General features: G+C 45.3%; 1 protein-coding gene across 2 annotated transcripts in view; it reads right to left on the bottom strand.

The window, feature by feature from the left end:
• CDK5RAP2 (CDK5 regulatory subunit associated protein 2) overlaps window positions 1-19,601 on the bottom strand; it is a 157,074-nt gene that overhangs the window by 40,221 nt on the left and 97,252 nt on the right. For both annotated transcript variants that reach the window (XM_014550189.1, XM_014550190.1), the window contains exons 20-24: window positions 18,575-18,762; window positions 10,229-10,649; window positions 5,109-5,340; window positions 3,251-3,827; window positions 1,338-1,570 (exon numbers count right to left, since the gene is read on the bottom strand). In XM_014550189.1, the coding sequence (XP_014405675.1) occupies window positions 1,338-1,570; window positions 3,251-3,827; window positions 5,109-5,340; window positions 10,229-10,649; window positions 18,575-18,762 (1,651 nt within the window). The remainder of the gene's footprint in view (window positions 1-1,337; window positions 1,571-3,250; window positions 3,828-5,108; window positions 5,341-10,228; window positions 10,650-18,574; window positions 18,763-19,601) is intronic.

Here is a 19,601-nt window from a genome sequence, read left to right as displayed (position 1 = left end):
CTGGCCACTCAGTGTGTGTGTGTGTGTGTGTGTGTGTGTGTGTGTGTGTGTGGAGAGAGAGAGAGAGAATGATAAAGCAATGTGGCAAAATTCCAACCACTGACAAGGCTGCATGAATGTTATACGGAAGTTCTTTGTTGTAGTCTCAGAAAATTGCAAATTGTTTTTGCCGGCAGGTGGACAATAGTAATATTTATTAAACTAGTAATATTTATTAAAGTACCTAGCATATGGCAAATGGTTAGCAAAGGTTTTCTTTCATCCCTCTTCTGACCACCTCTGGCCTTTGAATATATAGAAATATATAATCTTTATCGTTGAAAGTATTACATATGTCCCCTTTTTCCCCTCCATTGACCTCTTCTAGCGCCCTCCCGCCCCCTTTCCCTCACTCCCAGGCCTTCACAGCCCTATTGTCTATGTCAGCCGTGGGCAAACTACGGCCCGCGGGCCGGATCCGGCCCGTTTGAAATGAATAAAACTAAAAAAAAAAAAGAGCGTACCCTTTTATGTAATGATGTTTACTTTGAATTTATATTAGTTCACACAAACACTCCATCCATGCTTTTGTTCCGGCCCTCCGGTCCAGTTTAAGAACCCATTGTGGCCCTCGAGTCAAAAAGTTTGCCCACCCCTGGTCTATGTCCATGGATTATGCATATATGCATACAAGTTCTTTGGTTGATCTCTTCCTACCCATCCAATTGAATGTATTTTTTAACCAATAAAAGTTCAGCCCTAGCCAGTTTGGATCAGTGGATAGAGCATCGGCCTGTGGACTGAAAGGTCCGGGTTCGATTCCAGTCAAGGATACATGCCCAGGTTGCGGGCTCGATCTCCAGTAGGAGGTGTGCAGGAGGCAGCCGATCAATGATTCTCTCTCATCACTGATGTTTCTATCTCTCTCTCCCTCTCCCTTCTTCTCTGAAATCAATAAAAATAAATTTTAAAAAAACAGTTTGGGGTTTTTCGGTTTATTTGTTGTTGCCAATATTTAAAACTCATGTATTTTTTACCAAAACAACAACAACAAAACACCCCAATTTCTGTCTTCTCTTATGGATGAACCAACCACCATGTGGCAGGTGCTGAGGGGCAGCACCTTCCCGCTGGCTTCACTTGTGTGCCCCACCAGCCAGCCCAAGGCAGGGCCCCAGGTTGGAACAGTGGAACGGTCACCAGGAGAAAGAAGCAGTCAGTGTGGTCCTGTTGTCACCTCATCAGAGCACAGGGTGGAAGGTATGTGGGGCCAAGGAGTCAGTTCCTCCTGGGCCCTCCAAGAAGTCCCGGGTCGATTACTGATGTGCCTTAAGACTCGAGTGCCTCGCCCCACTTACCATTGACAAACAGCTTTTCCAATTTCTCGAGCAGCTCAGCACATTGATTCAGCTGTTCCTGGAAGCCCTCAGCCACGTAGTAGTCCACATCGCTGGCCTGCAGCAGCTCCTCAAATGCCTTAATCATGGTGCTCATGTGTTGACGATAAATGACACAGATGTCATGGCTATCCTTGATCTGCTGCCGCTGAAGGGAGAGCTCCCTGGCTTGGGACTGAACTAATGAATTGTATCTGATAAAAGGGGGGAAAGAAAATGCGTGTGCCATTTTAGAATTGAATTTTTGTGACCTTAACACTAATTGGAAAAATGACAGAGCACAATTTTTAAAAGCCTGCAGCTGTACACGTATATATACTTTTAGAAAAATTGAAACTGTACAAGGTCACTCCTTCAATTTCAAAACAGCTAACAAATGCTGGAACAAAGGTTCTTCTGCAATATTTTTAACCTTATGAAGCCCCCAATTAAAGTAAGATTGGCAAGGACTCAAGAGAACAATCAGATCCATACACTCTTCAAAAATCCCATTCCGAATTGTAGAAACAAGTGCCCAAGGGACAGGGAACCCACCACAAATTCCATGAAGAACAAAACAGAAACTATAGGCAGGAAAACAAAGACAGGACTCTCATCTCAACCAAAAGGTCAAGGAATAGTCAGGATCCTAACTATCATTCATGGAGGGTCTATGACGTGTTTGTTAGTCACTGTAGTAAGTGTTTTTAATAAGTTATCTGATCCTCCCAATCTTCCAACAAATGTATGAACCTCCCCTTTTACAGAAGAGGGAACTGACTCTCAGAGACACGAAGTTAGTTCAATGGTGAAGATTTCGGACTCAAACACAGCTCTGCCTTCAGAGCCCACGCCCTATTATGCCACTGTACTGGGCTTCCTAGTAAGACTCAGGAATTGGGAGGCACTGAGGAAACCGTGGCTCACAGAAACTGTGGCCACAGTAACCTGGCTCCAGAGCAGCTGGCAGACACCGAGCCCTCAGGTCAACATGTTCCCCCTCCCTAAAATGATGACAGTGTGTGGGACTGGTGACCACCTGCCCCCAGTTTGCACATACAATCATGTGACTGCAGTACTGCAGGTGGGGGCCAGTTGAATGGATGAGAAAGAACACAAGTATTAGAGTGGTCACTGTGGGCTGGGCAACCTCTATGAGGCTCAATTTCCTCATCTATGAAAACATATTTAATAACAACTCCTCCTCAGGTGATTTTGCGGGTTAAATAAGAAAAGTGCCCACTGGAAGGTCTGACACAACGGCCTTTCAAAAAATACAAACTTCCTTGAATCTCAATGTTTGGAAGTCTTGAAAAATTCACTCTCGCTCCAGAACTATGTGTTTGACTCAATTAGTGACGAATGAAGGTCATGATCCCATTTTTGCCAGATCTCATGAAGCAAAGCTGTATGTATCTAGGCTCATAAAACATATCTTCATGACCTAAGAATTCTTCTCTTTTAACACTGGCTTGTTTCTTTAAGATGAACTTAAATGGTAAAGATATGGAAAATATTTACATTCTTCCCACCTGCCTAGGACATCTTTCAGTTCTGCAACACAGTACGTAAAAGCCAGTAATAGTGTCCAGAAGTGAACACTGCCATTCAGCAAACATACTACTAATCACAAGCGACTGGTATAAAATATTTACTGAGGCCCTAACCAGAGGAAGTCAAAATCTGCCCTGACAATTGCAGAGGATACAAGACTTGCATGTGTGCAGGCACTATTCTCTGTGGCCTCACATTTCACTTCTGGGCAGGGCCTAGATGCCTTCACCCCCAGCACCAAGCCTTCCACAGTACACACCCCACTCATGGCCCCTTTCAGCTCATTGGCTTCAACCTAGTGGCAACATAAGGAAACTGCAGGCTTCAACAGTGGGATGTACCTTGAGGGCGAGAGATCTCTGAACTTATTCTGCAGGTCATGCACATCACTGAAAAGTTCCATGTTCAAATTGTGCTCCTTCTGCAGCTCACATTCCTGGTCTACCAGCTGTTGCTCAAGGCTCTCCAGCATCCTGCCATCAGCCATCTCTGGGTCCGGCGGATGGAGGATTTGCATGTGTTTCACATAACGTACTTGGTGCAAACTTGAAAAGGTCATTTCTTCTTCATCAGTATGACCCTTGGCCTTGTTGGAGCCATCCTGAGCCCCTTCTGTCCCACACAAAACTGTGATAATGGCCTCACTGCACTGGGAATGCTTCTGAAGCTGAAATATGAAATTCCGGTAGCCCTCGAGCTCAGTTTCCAAGTCATAGATTTTCTGTTTCAAGTTTTCTGTATCATTTGAGGTATCGATGTTCTTACACTGATTGGTTCCAATCACACTGATTTCAGTGGAAAGCTGACTCTTGGAATTCAGGTAAGGAGCTACTGAAGTTGGGCTCTGAAAATCTTCAGAAGGATTCTCTTTGCATGTTGGCAAGATGGCAAGGTCATTGGGTTGGTCAATTTCAGAGTCTGAAAATCAAGCACATTTATGTCAATGGATCTCCTGTGCTGAAATCCATCCCCTCTGTCCTTCCTAGCAGCACTGCTAAGCTGAGACCACTGCAAGGGCCTCCTAACAAGCCCCCTGACTGCAGTCTTCCCTCTTACCTCTCAATCCAACCTCTTCCTCAGAGCAACTGTTCTAAAAAGTGAATTTAACCATGGGAACCACCCTCCTGCCAACAAATACTGAGACGAACACCAAGATACAACACAGAAATAAAAACACTGGGGAGGCAAAATGCAATTTATGAGATAATATTAATCTATTGAGCTGCCATAACAGGACATAAAAAGCATAAATACACTGCAGCTTGTCTGAAATGGTTTAAGTCCGGGCTCTCAAATAACTATGAGTGAGAAAATGATTTCCATAGACTCATGCCCACCTTTCCCAACAGAGAGGCCCCAGGATCTTCTGGGAAACTCTGGAAGGAAGTAGCACATGGTTGAGGCACCCTGGGGTCTCAACAAGAAATAAAAACATTGGTAAGTGCAAATGGCAAGCCCTGGACAAAGTGCCAGGCCTATGTTTGGCTGAGTCAGCTTTGCCATAAAATCTTTCCTCTCTGAAGTGCACCCTCCTCCCGACCCACGACCCATGTTAATTTAATTATCTGCGCCCATCCCATGAGACCTGGAGTTCTCGGAAGGCAGGGACGGTCTCTCATTCCTCTCTCTCCTTACCCACTGCATGAGGCCGGGACACAGCAAATGCTCAGGGACATCCACTGAACCAGTGAATAGATGCCTGCATGGGTAGATGGATGGATTAAGAGAAGGGAAGGAAGGAGGAAGGGAGGGAGAGAAGAGTAATCCTGCCAAAGGCCAACTTATCTTGAAACCGCATCTATGGTAAATCCAAGATAGAACCTAAATTTATATGGAAAATACCTCTGGCTACAGAGCATTCTAAAAATCCACAGACGAAGCCAGAAAAAAAGTCCAGGTTCAAGTCATCAGGTCTGGGGCACCGCAGGCAATCCCAAGTGAGGGGAGCAGTGACCTCGCAAGACCTGTGAGCACCACAAGTCCCTGTATCCAGACTCAGAATAAAGTGAAAACAATAGATTCATTTTCCTTATTGTGTTCCCTCAATTGTGTATTTGTCAAGAGTCAAGATTAATCACTGCAATTCATGAAATTTATACTCGAACTTATTGCAATTCTAAACAACAAGGCTGACATTTCCAGCAGTTCAATCGGGTCGTTCATCTAGCTTGCGGAGAAGACATTTTTCTAGGTGCTTACCTTTCTGTAGCGTTTTGTCTGGCGCTGGGCTCCCCTCCATCATTGCTTCAGCCAGAATTAACTTTTGGTGAAGTTGCTTGTTGCGAATTTTAAACTCCTTCAGCTCCCCCTGCAGCTCCAAGATCTGGGCCTGCAGCTGGGCCACCACCTCCTGCGTGGCTGGGAGCCGATACACACTTCCTAGTGACTGGGATGGTTTTATCAGGATGGGCAAACGGGACTTCTTAGCATCCTGAAAACATACACAGAGACACAGTGAATATACTTCCTGTGGTCGCATAATCAACAGTCTCATGGCCAATCTTATAAATCTGAATTCAAACCACTATCCAGACTTCTGGTTCCTATACTGGCATCTGTGTTTGCCTCCCAGTCTGCAGAGCTTGTATCTTGGCAAGTCCCTCCTCTGACCAGCAAGTGCCAAGCTTTTCCTGCTTGACACCCTCTTGGCCCTGACCCACTGACCCTCTCTAGACATTCCAGATGTTCAATATATGGCAGTCCTTTTGCAACACAATCTTCTGAGAAACATTTTCTTCCTCCTGGCCTATTTCCTCACTTCCACCCATTCCTCAATCTAGGCCAATCTGCCTCCCACCCCTGCTAGTCCACTAGCACCACCTCTTACTACAGTTTTCAGTGGCTACTGAGTCACTAATCCAATAAATATTTCCCAGGCTCAAAGCTCGGGACCTGCCTATCCTAGACATCTTCATTTTCAACGGCTCACGGACACTCCAAAGTCAACTGAGAACTCAACTGTTCAATACCATCATCCCATGTCCCCAAAGCTACACCACTTAAAAAGTCTCTGTCCTGGTGAATCACACCAACATCCACTTACAGCACAAACCAAAACCTGGGGGTCCTTTTTAAACTTCCCTTTACATTCATCACACACTTTCATCACTCACCAGGTTCCATTAATTCCACTTCCCAAGTTGTCTCTGAATTCTTTCCACTCCCTTCATCCTCCACTACCACCATTCAACTCCAGGACGCCCTCACAAGGCCACTGCCACAGCCTTCTGAGTGGTCCTCCCAACACTCACTCCTGCCCTTTCTAATCCACTCTCCATGCTGCAACAGAAAAGGCAAACTACCGTCCCTCTCCTCTGCTTAAACTATTTTACTGCTTCCCAGTTCCCTTATGACAAAGGTCAAAGTCCTGACCACAGCTCACACTGAGCATGACCTGCAGCCTGAGTTCCTCCCTTTCTCTCACTTCCTCACTGCCAAATACTCACCCTCTAACAGTTCTTCAAAATCATAAGCTCTTTCCACTCAGAGCTTGGTGTACGCTGTCTCCTCTGCCTAGAACTCATTCTTGCCCATCCCCACTTCACCCACTAATCCCAATACGTTCATTAGGACTCCGCTCAAATGTGCCTTGCTCAGGAGAATGAGCTTTGATTTCCAAAACCAGGTCAGATCTCCCGGTCTTACACTCACTGCCGTCTATGATTCTTCTGAGAGAACATTAGTACCATTATAATTAATAGAGGCCCGATGCACGAATTTGTGCACGGGTGGGGTCCCTCAGCCTGGCTGGTGATCAGGGCCAATCGGGGCTGGCCGGCTAGGGGGAGGGACTGTGGGAGGTTGGCCAGCCGGCCCCTGCATTGAGCATCTGCCTCCTGGTGGTCAGTGCATGTCATAGAGACTGGCAGACATGTCGTTCGTTCGACTGGTCTTAACGGTTGCTTAGGCTTTTATATATATAGATGCCTATGCAATTCTTGCTCTTTGTCTATCTTCTGCTCTGGCCTACAAGCTCTAGGGTTCAGGGACTCTGCATTTCTTGGTCACACTCTATTCACAGCTTCCAGCACAAGAACTAGTACTCAGTGGGTACTCAATAACAACTTGTAGAATGAACATGCAAACAATCACTTAAGAGGCCAAAAGGGTGCCTTTCAAGTGGGAGAATTTTAAACATATTCACACTCTAAGGAGAGGGACTGAATCTGGAATATATAAAGAACTATTAAGTCCTAGCCAGTGTGGTTCAGTTCATTGGACGTCGTCTAGTGCACCCAAAGGTTGCCAGTTCAATTCCCCAGTCAGGGCACATGCCTGGATTGCAGGCTTGATCCCTGGTAGGGGGCATGCAGGTGGCAGCAATCAGTGTCTCACTCTCATATCAATGTTTCTCTCTCTCTCCCTCTCCCTTCCTCTTTCTCTAAAAATCAATTAAAAATCTTAAAAAGAACTATTAAAATTCAATAATAAAAACACAAATAGCTCAATTAAAAGATGGGCAAAAGATCTGATAGACATTTCTCAAAAGAAGAAACACATATGGCCAATAAGCACATGAAGAGATGCTCAATATCATTAGTCATCAGGAAATATAAATCAAATTGCAATGAAATACTGCCAATCCTACTCATTAGGGCAGAGATAATAAAAAAAGATAATAAAACAAGTATTAGTGAGGATGTAGAGAAACTGCACCCCTCACACATTGCTGGTGAAAATGTAAACTAGGAACAGTTGCTTTAGAAAACAGTCTGGTAGTTCCTCAAAAGGTTGAACATAGAGTTACTGTGACCCAGCAATTCCACTCCTAGGTATAAACCCAGGAGAAATGAAAACATGTATACTCACCAAAACATACACATCAAAGTTCATGGCAACATTATTCATAATAGCCAAAAAGTGGAAACAGTCAAGATGCCTATCAAATTAAATGTACCATATCCACACAGTGGACTATTGTTTGGCAATAGAAATAAAGTAGTGATACAGATTATAGCATGTATGAACCTTAAAAACATTACGCTGAATGGAAGAAGCCAGTCACAAAAGACACATATTCTATGATTCCATTTATATGAAAATCCCGAACAGGCACAGCTAGGGGTAGACAGGTGTGGAGAAATGGGCAATGATTGCTAATGGGTTCAGGGTTTCTTTGGAATAATGAACATGTTCTAAAATTAATTATGGTAATGGTTGTTCAACTCTATGAATATATTTTTCAAAACCCACTTTATTATATATGTTCAATGAATGAATTGGAGGATATATGAATTATAGTTAAGTAAAGCTATTTTACTTTTTATTTTTTAAGTGGTGGAAAAGGAACCTGAGAGGAAAACAAGAAATATTTGGGACCCTGGGAATCAGAAAATCAGCAAGGTCTCTCAAGAAGAAAAGAAGAAAAACCCCTTCTTTCACATTCTAGGATATAAAATGCTTTCAGGCATTCTCCCAGAATCCTCAAGTAAACTGTATTCCCAGAGCTCAGAGAATAATAGATATTATCATGCCTATTTTCCAGACAAAGAACTGAGATGCCAAACAAGCAGACAATGTCATACAACAAGGTTGGACAGACAGACCTCAAACAAGCTCTTCAGACTCTACTGCTCAGTTAAGAAAAGTGAGGCCCTTTCTGCCCTGAAATTCCAGAGAAGAGAGGGAACAGGTTCAAGGACAAGAGCACCTGTGGTGGTGAAGGGACTATTCGGGAGGAGGTGGAGGCCTCATCATAGAGGACTGGAAAATAACAGTCATTTGCTTGGTCCTCTGTCTCCACCAATCTTTATTCTTGGATCCAAATCTGTGTGTCAGATGGCAGCAGAAAAGATATCTGCAAGTGCACAAATGCCAAAGCCAATTCCAGGCTGGAAGACTGTTGTCAGTCAACCTAATGCCGGTTCTAAAATAACACTGCAGAAAATGCTACCTTATGGACGCTGAGCAGATTCCCACCTACCACCTTATTAATGTCATGAAACTTCTCACCTGGCAATGGCAGGAAACAGGAAAGCACACACACTGAGCTCCTACCATGTGCAAGGCACGGCCACACATGACCTCATTTAGCTATCATGCCAGCCTCAGGTTCTAGGTCACACTGATCCCATTCAAGTCATTGAGAAAGATTGGGTGACTTACACAAGGACTCAAAGTAGCTAAATGTCAGGCCCGATGTAATCACAGGTATATCTGTAAAGTCCATTGTCTTGCTTCTAAAACTAAACAACTGGAATTATATCCACCTCTTATTTCACTGTTACACTGCAATGATGTTCTTTTCAACAAGATACCAGAGTTCTGGTGTAAGCCTTAGGATTACTGATTCATTGACTAACCAAAGACCACAAAGAAAATCATTAAATTTTCTTCTACTTTGCATAGAATGGAGGCCACTGTGGTGATAAGAGGGCTCCACCCCTCCTGAGAAAGGCAGGTTTATAACAGCCCTGCCTACCTCTAAAATAGAACTTCAGTTTTATATCCTTCTCCTCCTCTTTTTTTAAAATATATTTTTATTGATTTCAGAAAGGAAGGGAGTGGGCTAGAGAGATAGAAACATCAATGATGAGAGGAGAATCATCGATAGGCTGCCTCCTGCACACCCCACACTGGGGGTCGAGCCCACAACCTGGGCATATGCCCAGACCAGGAATCGAACCGTGACCTCCTGGTTCATAGGTTGACGCTCAACCACTGAGCCACGCAGGCCGGGCGCTTCTCCTCCTCTTAACAGCTGAGTCACTCTGGACAATTTTCTAAGCCTTTCACAGAAAAATTAAATGTGATGATGTATGCATAGATATCTAGCACAATTCTGGCACACAGAACAGACACTATAAAATAAGCACATTTACCTTTGTTTTGAAGACACAAGCAAATAAAATAATTCTAAACTAAAAAAGATTTTCAATACATTCGGGGAAATTAAGTTCATTCAATTATCCAAACTTCCTGAATATAGAATGATATCTCCCATACAAATGGGGGTTGGGAGACCTAGTTTTCCTAATATGTAAGTACAAACTAAAGGAGCTGGGGCAGATGAGAGCATTTCTATTTTAGCCAAATTGCACAAATTTGCATCTCAAGTACCGTTAATATAATAGCAGTGTCTTTTCATATACAGTGTGTGTGTGATAAACAAATAAGATAGGGCTGGGATGAGGAAGGAAAAGGGGAAACGATAGTAATACTTTAGGGAAGGTTAGGACAGACACACACCTCTAAGTAGAGGCCAGGATAAGTGAAGGTAGAGGGGGACACCGGGTTTTATATAAATCCAGTTTTAGACAAACACAGGTGAATTTAAGTGTTCTGTTTGTATAAAATAAGTAATGTATGGAGAAACTCACTTTGTCAGCCCCATGGGGGAAGGAAAGAGGACAGGCCTGATGCCCTGCCGTCTCCGGCTGGTACCCGGTGCTGAATGCGGCAGCTGGCAGTGTCTCTTCCCAAGCCTCTCTCGTGCCTTCGTGTTTGAATCTGAGCGGGTCACGCTCCGTGGCCGTGGTCTGCACCGAGGCATCTTTCAGCTCCACCCTGGACGAGGCCTCCACCTTTACTAGCTGACCACCCCTAGGTGACTTCAGCTCATCGTGGGGCTTGGAAAAGGAGTTGGCTTGGATGAATTGTCTGAGTTCACCTCTTAGCTGAACAGCCATCTGCTTAAGTGTCTTCTCAGTTTCAGCCTCAAGGTGTTCTCCGGAAGCTTCCTGCTCTGGCAAGCAGATTCGTTCCAGGAGCAGTTCACGCAGCACTTTCAGAAGGTCCGGCCTGTTTTTCCAAAAGAGAAAGAAGTGGGAAAACTAAGCTTCCTACCATGTCCTTGTTCCCTACCAACTTTCCCGAGGTGTCCTCACGGACTGGCCCTGGTCCATCATGGTGCATGACTGGTGCTCAGTAACTAGGCATTGAATAACGGGATGCTGTAAACTGCTCTTAATTGAAAGAGCAGTGGCTCTAATATCAGACAAGAGTGGCTTGAAATCTAACTGTGATTCTTTGAAAATAAGTCTTCCTCCACAGGACAGCTACGAGGATTAAACGAGAGTGTATGGGTAAGCAGATGCTTTCTCTGCCCCTTGCCAGTGCCCTTAGCCTCCCTCGGACTCCAGCTACAGCTGTGTGGACGGACAGCTCTCACAGACATGCACAGTCCCACCTCAAGTGCTTCCTGCATCTCTCTGCTGCCTTGGGACTTTTCCCAGAGCTCGCTGAGCCAGCCAGCAGGGCAGTGGGAAAGTGTGGACCAGTTCGTACGTGGGGGAAACACTCAGGCAGTGGGGAAGAGAGCTGCTGAGTGAATGTCCCAGGCTCCCATCCTTTGGAGGGACAACACTAAGGCACGGTCTGTGCTGTCCCTCAGGGGGTGGACAGTAGGACTGAGCCCCAGCTGCCACAGCAGTAACTAGAGCAATTATGTATCCTTATTGGCTTTGCCTCCATTTCTATCTTCCTTTCCCTGAGCCCTCCTTCCTACTCCCTGGAATCAACATCCCAAATAAACCACTTGTACCCAAGTCCTCATCTCAGGTTCTGCTTTCCCGGGAACTCAAACTAAGCCAGCATGTAAAAGACTGGAGTAGTTCGAGAAGAATCCCTGGTGAGGTATTTCTTGTGCCAGGCACTGTAATGGGCACTGGGGGTACAAAATTGCCTGTGAGGACTGAGCCTGCTGTTGGAGACAGGCGTGTACACAGTCCTTCCTCCACAGGGTAAAAAGCGGATCACAGCACTGTGCAAGTTTCCGAAAGCTACAGAACAACAATCATAGGTGTCCAGACCACGGTAGCAGGAAGAATGTCATTAAACTATTCCAGAGTTGACAGAGCCTAGCCGGGGGGAAGGAAAATGGAATACTGTGAGCATGGAAAACATCTGAATAGAGCCAAGACACACTGGAGAACAGGGAGATGAGGCTGGAAAGTGAGGTGGGAGAACCAGCCATGGTAAGGAAGGATGAGCCACTGCGACGCTCTGTGTGAGGGAGCATCACAGTCACACGAGCTCCGGAAAGATGGCTCAGGCAGGCTGTGGTGTGAAGAATGAATGGAGAGGTTTCCTGTCCAGAGGGTGGTATCAGTACACACAGGAGCCCCTCTACTCTGTTCTAAACACATGTAAAGGGCAGCAAGAATACAGAACAACAAAAATGTTTTCAGGTGCACTACAGGATTCAAATTCAAGACGAAATTTATTCAAAGGTCAGAAACAGTAGAGCCCAAAGTCATGAGAAAGGGGCATTTGCAGAAAGCAGTGGGACCAGAAATTTCACTCCAACGGTAGAAGAGCCATGCAAATATCATAAACCCTACAGTAAGATTTAGAAAGTCAAGTTGAGGCAAACCACCATGCAGGGAGGAGTAAGGGTGGGGGACTCATCAGGGCTTAACACAGGCAAACCAAACTTGCCAACAAAACCCACTATGATCAAAGACAGATAACAAGCCAACAAAGCGAATTCACACTCAAGGAAATAAAAATAACAAAGCAATCTGAAGAAGAATTTTAAAATAAGCATGTTTAAATCATCTCAAAATATAAGAGAAAAAGAAATTCATAAAGAAAAGAAGAGGAGGTTATAAAATTGAGACAGAAAATTATGAGAAAAGGAAGTGGAGGGGTGGGGCAAGATTGGAAAGCGGTTGCTTCTTCCAGGAGAAAGATGTGGGGCAGGATGAAGTAGTGCAGTCAGTAGAGAGGACAGAACAGGCCATCATCGGTGTTAGATCCCTCTTCTTCTCTCTGCAGTTTCTCCCGCCTGCCTTACTTCCAAAAACCCGTGGGACAGTGAGACTACGACTACCAACACCTCTAACACACCGTGGGCTTCCCTTGCCTGCATCTCTGCTGCCACTAGAAGTAGCAGGAGCCCGTGTTTCATCTTCCCCACGGAGCCCTCTGAGGGCAGGGGCACGGTCTCACTCATCTCTGGGGCAGAGTCAATTCAACTCAAATGAAACAGCTGCAGCTCACTAAAACAGAGCAAAAAATAAAAGTATAAAAAACAAAATTAATATGTATGGTACGTTTTTCACTTCTAATATGAAATCATCTAGACTACACAAACCATCTTAAAATTCAGTAAACTCAGACTTCAGAAATATTTCTGGTATTTTAAGCACGTTAAACTAAATTTTCCTTTCCTCTCCTTCCCTTAATATAGATTAAAAATAATGACAATTGCTATTCAGCTAGCCAAAGGAGGACCATTACTCAAGACCAAACAACACACAATAAAACCCAGGAAAAAGACTTTACAAATGGGTAGTAAAAGGTGGTGAAAGAGGCCATTATAATATACTAAAGTGCTGTGCTGTTAAGTAAAGCATTTCAAGTGTTCCTTCGCTGGAAACCTGAACAGCAGATTCATTAAGCTGTCACTGCAGTCAGGACCTTTTCAGTGGTCAGTCCCTGGGTCTTGTCAGAGCCCTGAGCACTGTTTCCATGCCCTTCCTGAGCATCTTGGTCACACAGAAGGCATAAGGGAAAGGACTGATGTTTACGAAGCACTTACGGTGTCAGATCCTTTAAATACACTAAATACATTTAGTCATCAGAGGAAGACAGTGAGATGGGGGCTAATGTGAACCCCATTTTACTGGTGAAGAAATGAGCTTGTAAAGAGTCAAGATCCCCTGGTAACGTGCAGAGCAGTGACTGGCACTCGGGCTGTTCTGACTCCGAAGAAGCACTGCACTCTTCCCAGGTTCCTAGTCATCTTCCGCTAGGATGCTGAGTCCAGGCAAGAACTGGAGCCTGCTATGAGGAGGGAAGCAGAAAAGATGTGAAGTGGCTGAATTAGGGATGCACGTTGAAGGTGGAATCAACAGGATTTGCTGATGAATATGGGGATTGTGGAAACTAGACTTTCAGCTACACCAATTAGATAGATTGCAGTGCTGCTAACTGACATGAGAAAGATAAGAACAGGGAGTTTGGTTTTGGACAGGTGGAAATGTCAAGCAGACAGCTGACAGTAAGACCTGGAGAAGTCTGAGCTGTGGGTATACATTTGAAAGTCCCAAAGCGTACTCTAAAGCCATGGGAGAGGGAAGACAGAGAGAGAAACGGGCTAAGGACACAGCTCCGGGGCACTCAACATTCAACAGCCAGCAAAGGAGGCTGACAGGCTGGTGAGGCAGAGGAAAAGAGGGAGGGAGGGCTTGAACAGAGACCACAGAGAGTGGCCAGCTGCTGCTGATAAAGGCTGACCCTGGCAGCTGAACTTCACAACTTGGAGACTGTCACTGACCTTGGTAAGTGCCGTGAAAGGTATGAAAGCTCTGGGAATGAGATAAAGAGGGAATACAAGGAAAGAACGTGGATACAGGGAATGTGAACAGGTCTTCCAAGAAAACTTGCCTTTGAGGGGAAGAAAGAAATGGGCAGTAGCTGGAGTAAAACTGGGGAAGGGAGGGTGCAGGGGGAATGTCTCCCAAATGGTTGATATTAATGCATGTCTTATGCTAATGGTGATGATTCATAACAGGAAAATACAAATGATGCAGAAAAGAGAGGCCCAATGGTTTTGGACAGGAGCAGGCTATTCCTTTCTTCCATTCCAACAGGAGTCAGAGTTTGTGGATATAGAAGCACATAAGCTGGCAGCACTGGTGGGAAAAGAGAAATAGCTTGAGTTCAACTGTTTTTTCAGTCAAGTATAAGGCAAGGTCGTCAGTCAGGGAGGGGAGAAGAGAAGCTGCAATGTTGAGTGCTCATTTTGAAATTAGTGATGATAACTGGATCTGTCATATGAGCACATGTAACATGAGTAGCTGGTCAAGTCAAGGTCTTAGGAAAGGGTTGGATGCAACAGATAAACAGGGATGAACCTATGTCCGGGGGAGGGTGTTTGTTCTCGGCATATGCAAGACTGATGTGGCCAGTCAGCTCATCCTGGGAACTGAAGAAGGGAGCGTGGCGGAAGCACAGAAAGCAGGAGCAGTGCTGACAGAGCTGCAGGACAGGACACGCAGCGCCTAGCAGGCCATGCTGAGGATTTGGGTCCCAAGAAAAGTGGAGTCTCTGGGGGCTAGTTAGGAGCCTACTGCAGTGATGCCGAGCAATCTGAAGGGAGCTGAGGACGGACAGGAGGCAACAGGGATGGTGAGAAGTATGCGAATTAAGAGCTATTTAGGCCGGGGAGGGTTGGGGGGCAGGAGGGAGGGGGGTAAGAGATCAACCGAAGGACTTGTATGCATGCATATAAGAACCTCCTCATGACAACCCAGTGAGAGAGGTGGAGAAGAGATTACAATTCCCATGGTATATGCGTATGTATTCAGAATTGAAGCTCAGAGAGGAAAAGTGTCAAGCCCAGTGGTTCCTAAGGTGCAGCACACGTCCCACGGGGTGGGGGGTGGGGGGAGGCAATCTGATTTTAGGTGGGGGCAATTTGAGAATGAGTTAACAGTGAATTTTTTGCATTTCTTATGTTTCTAGGGGGCCTCATCTACAGTGTATCCTACATAATAAAAGGCTAATATGTAAATGAAAAAAAAAAGAGCTATTTAGGAGGCAGATGGTCAGGACTTAGGTTTGGGCGGTGAAGGAAAGGGAAGAATTGAGGAGGGCCCTGGGTTTCTGGGGTCCTGTCTAGAACCCCAAGATCTAGTCCCTCTCCAGCATGGACTGTACATTCAGGTACTTGCCAACTCTGCTTCCCCCACAGCCTACACACGCCAAGTCTCTTCCGCTATTTATGTGCTAACCTCTAACTTCTGTGGACCACTTGCCAGTGCCTCTGTCTGGTTCCATGCAGCCATGCCCAGCAAAGCAGACTCAGATTTCCTAGGAGTAGCTGCCCCACTTCTATTACCCAGAGCTCAAGACTATATCAGCTTTTTTAAAAAATAATCTCCAAGGGCTCCCCTTTTAGATTTTCCGATATCAAATTTCACACCTAATTTTTGGCTACAAAGACCAAAACATTGACGTGATAAAATCCTAAACCATGTCCTCCAGGGAATGGAGCCAAATGGAATTGGAAGCACCTAGAGAGAGGGCTGGGATCACACACAGTGAACACCTCAGGAGAGGAGGGGCCGGCCAGGCAGGGCCTGCACCCATCCTTTCACTCCACCTCCAAGGAATAAATTGCTCTGGTTGGTCAAGTGCAAGACAACTAATTAGACTACAGTAACTACTGGACATGTTGCTTCCTTGTAGCATCCTGGCAGATGGTAAGTTGAATTAGTGTTTTCCAGGGGCCCAGCTCTTCTGCTAGCCCCATAGGCCCTCGAAGAGGCCTACGGATGGCTAGAAGGTGGAGGAGCTCAAAAGCTGAAGGGAAGTCTCAGGCCTAGTCTGTGAAAGCTCTGCACCGGGGTTATCAGGTGGCTCACAATGACCTCAGAGGCATGAATCATGGGCTGGCCAGTGTTTTGCATTTGGTATGAATCTTACCTGAGGGCAGTGGGAAAAAGTAGTAGTAGTTGGTAGGGCACAATTTAAGCAGTAATATCACCTAAACCCCACTTTACTATCAACCTGGATCTATACTCTATACCCATTATTTCACTTAATCCTCAAAAAATGCCTACTGAATTCAGAAAATTAAAGATAAAATTGTTTGTATTTACTATGAGCTTAATGTTGGTAGGTACCACAAAGTGGGAGTTGTCAACCAAGTTAAGAGAAATCTGTCCATTAATAGAAAAGTAAGAAATCAATTGCAAATAAAAAAAAGTTAAATACTCAAAAGCAATAATAACAAAAACAATATCAAAATAAATGAGATAAATGGGAAGAAAAAAAAAAGATGTCCAATGGGATGAATAAGCATCAGCACCCTGCACATTACAGATGAGGAAACCAAGATGGGGAGTGATGTCACAGGTCTAAATGACACAGCTGAACTGGAGACAGGTTTGTCTGACTCCAAACTCTGCTTTTTCTAGTACACCAAAACCACCTACCACCTGGAGGGAATTCCAGGTAGAGGATTGGTGTTTCTCTGACTCCTCCAGAAAAGTCTCCAATGGCTCTGCCATTCACCAGCTAAGGAAATGTCGAGTCCCCAAATGTCTGCTCCCACACTGTAAAATCGAGACTAGCAGCATGCAATGCAGATATGAGGGTAAAATGAGATCAGGCATTTTACTACAAGTGCCAGCTTGGGCCCTGGCAGAGTGTGTTAAAGAAGGGGGTGCAGACCCATCGGGTCGGCAAGAGGGCCCTTAGAATCAGGACCCTCCTTCCCCCCATCATGGAAGTCAATGGTGCACTCTGAATGACAGCCTTAATGAGACTAGGGCAGCAGGTTTGCCTGTGTAGGAAAGCCTTTCTAATAACTAGCCTGGCCAGTGCTGGCCTGTAAATCTCTGGAACCTACAGGGAACAGGGAACTGGATCTCAGATGTCATAAGCTTGCCTGCAGGGTATTGGCCCATAAAGTGCTTTCTTTAAAACTGTAACTAGGTCTCAATTTTTTAAAATCAACAGATTTAGAATATAATTTTTGGACTTCTACTGAAAGACCAGAAGCTCTGAGCCCGTGTGTTTGCAGGACAACAATCAGTCGGAGCTGAGAAGCTCCTGTCCACTAGAAGGGGGCACTCACACCCTAGTTTGCCCACTCCTACGACGCCCACTCAACTTTCCCAGCTCCCATCACCCAGGTACATTCTCGGTGGCCCTCAGAGAGAAAGAGAGTTGCATCTTCCACTCTGATGGGACATTGGGGACTCTGATGTTGAGGAAATCCTCCATTTCTCAAGCACTGACTGTGGGCACCTAGCTCCCTGTGATAATAAACCGGAAGAGCCACTGGGCACGTCCCAAGAGGACTCACGCTGGAAAAGATTAGACAGATGTCAGGACCGGGGAGGGGCTGGCCTGCCTGAGCTCACAAACACAGAACACTTAAATCCTTTTTCTTAGCTAAAGAAGCGTCCATGAGGCTTAGTCCACAAAGGATATAGAAAGAGTAGGGTTCCTGACTCCTGCCAAGAGGCATGGGCAGCAGTCACCACCTCCATCTCGCCATCTATACTGGAAGAGAATTGACAACTTTCACTGTACACACCCCATATGCCAGCCATTTTCCATAAACAGTACTTTTTCTTACTCCTCAGAGCAACCCTGAGGAGTGGCCAGAGAGGCTGAGGCACTGAGAGATGAGAGCACAACAGCTGTTGATGAACCAGAAAGAATGTGAAGGGGGGGGAGGGAGGTGTGGCGGGGGGGGAATGGCTCCTAAAGGATTAATTTTCAATACAAATGTACCAAATGTTTCTCCGTTTTTGTTTTAAGAAAAACACCCTGTAGTATCTCCTCACGCAGGGATGACTCCCTGCAAATATAATGAGAAGAGAATTTTAGTTCAAGCTCAACATGAAACAGCAGAGTTACAACTACAATGGCAGTTTCTCAGCCATTGCGGGAAGCCATGTCACTGAGACTGATTCCTCTCGCCAACATCCAGACAACCCTGTCTGGGGCTCCTAAGAATGATTCCAAAGGAAGCTCGCTTTCTCCTCTTTATAACGGGCTGCATGGGCTGTGCTGAAGTCCCTCCCAGCCGCTAGCATGCAGCCTGATTACTTAATTGCATGGCTGGCCAGGCTCCTTCCGTCATCTCAGGAGCTTTCTCAGGTAAATTACACAGCACCACATGCCAGCTACATCCATTTAGCAAAATGAGAGTTTATTCTCCTCAAACTAGAGACAAAGCAATGCCTAGGCCCCATGTCTACCTGGATTCCAGTAACGACGTGGCCTTCTCATTGATGAAAGGGGCAAGCAGGTTCATAAGCTCGCCTTCCTCCAGACTCTGGTCTCCAGGGCCGCCAGGTATGTGGGCTCCATCGTAGTCCAAAATATTGGAATCTGTGTGCCTTAAATATCCATTTTTGCAGCCCCCTTTGGAATAATCCTCAGTAATCTGCAAATCAAAGTATTTGATCAAATAATGGACTCTGGAGGAGGGGAAGAGGGCACGTGGAAGAGAGAGAAAGGATGGAGACAGAGAATAAGCAAGTATAAGTAAGGCAGAGAGAACATGAATGAGGGAGGGGAGAGAGGAAGGCCAAACAGTCTCTTCATGGCAGGGAGACACTCTGGCAAGAGCACAAAGATGTTTAGATCAGTTTCCTCCTCTATAAAATGGGGACAGTAATGCCACCTCCCAAAGTGACCATGAGAACAAGATGAGATGACCAACTCACTTAAGTGTGTGGCTCCGGGTCTTACCCACTACGTCATGTTTCTCTCCTCCTCCCCATGGCCCACTCTTTAGAAGTTCTTCCTAAGAAGGGCACAGAACCCAGGCCATTACCAGTGCTTCTGCAATGTAGCCTCCCCATTATGAAACAGAAAGCCCACTTGCTCTTTACAGATACATCCTAATTAGCGTAACTTTGATTTGCCTCATTAGGAAAGTGGAGAGTTCCTCATTCCCATGGAGATGTTATTTCCAGATCCACCTTCTTGGGTCGCGAGGGTCCCAGGGGAGTGGTGCCAAGGATGCATCCAGTTAGAGCCTGTTCTGGGCATGTCTTGAGGTGCTGCAATTAGCATTCTTTCCCCCCTTTCCAATGCTGTAAATTTCTTTACCAATCTATAAATAACTCCCCTCGACTTCATTACTGCTGGTGATATACACTAGCCATCACACCCCTCTCTCCACACTTGTAAAATGATTAAGGTTTTATTTATTTTTTATATCTTTTCATGATCTTTGTTTTTTTTAATTAAATCTTTATTGTTCAGATTATTACAATT

The sequence above is a fragment of the Myotis brandtii genome, unplaced genomic scaffold (genome assembly GCF_000412655.1).
Source record: "Myotis brandtii unplaced genomic scaffold, ASM41265v1 scaffold589, whole genome shotgun sequence".
NCBI lineage: Eukaryota > Metazoa > Chordata > Mammalia > Chiroptera > Vespertilionidae > Myotis > Myotis brandtii.
This window is presented reverse-complemented; position numbering and strand designations above follow the sequence as displayed.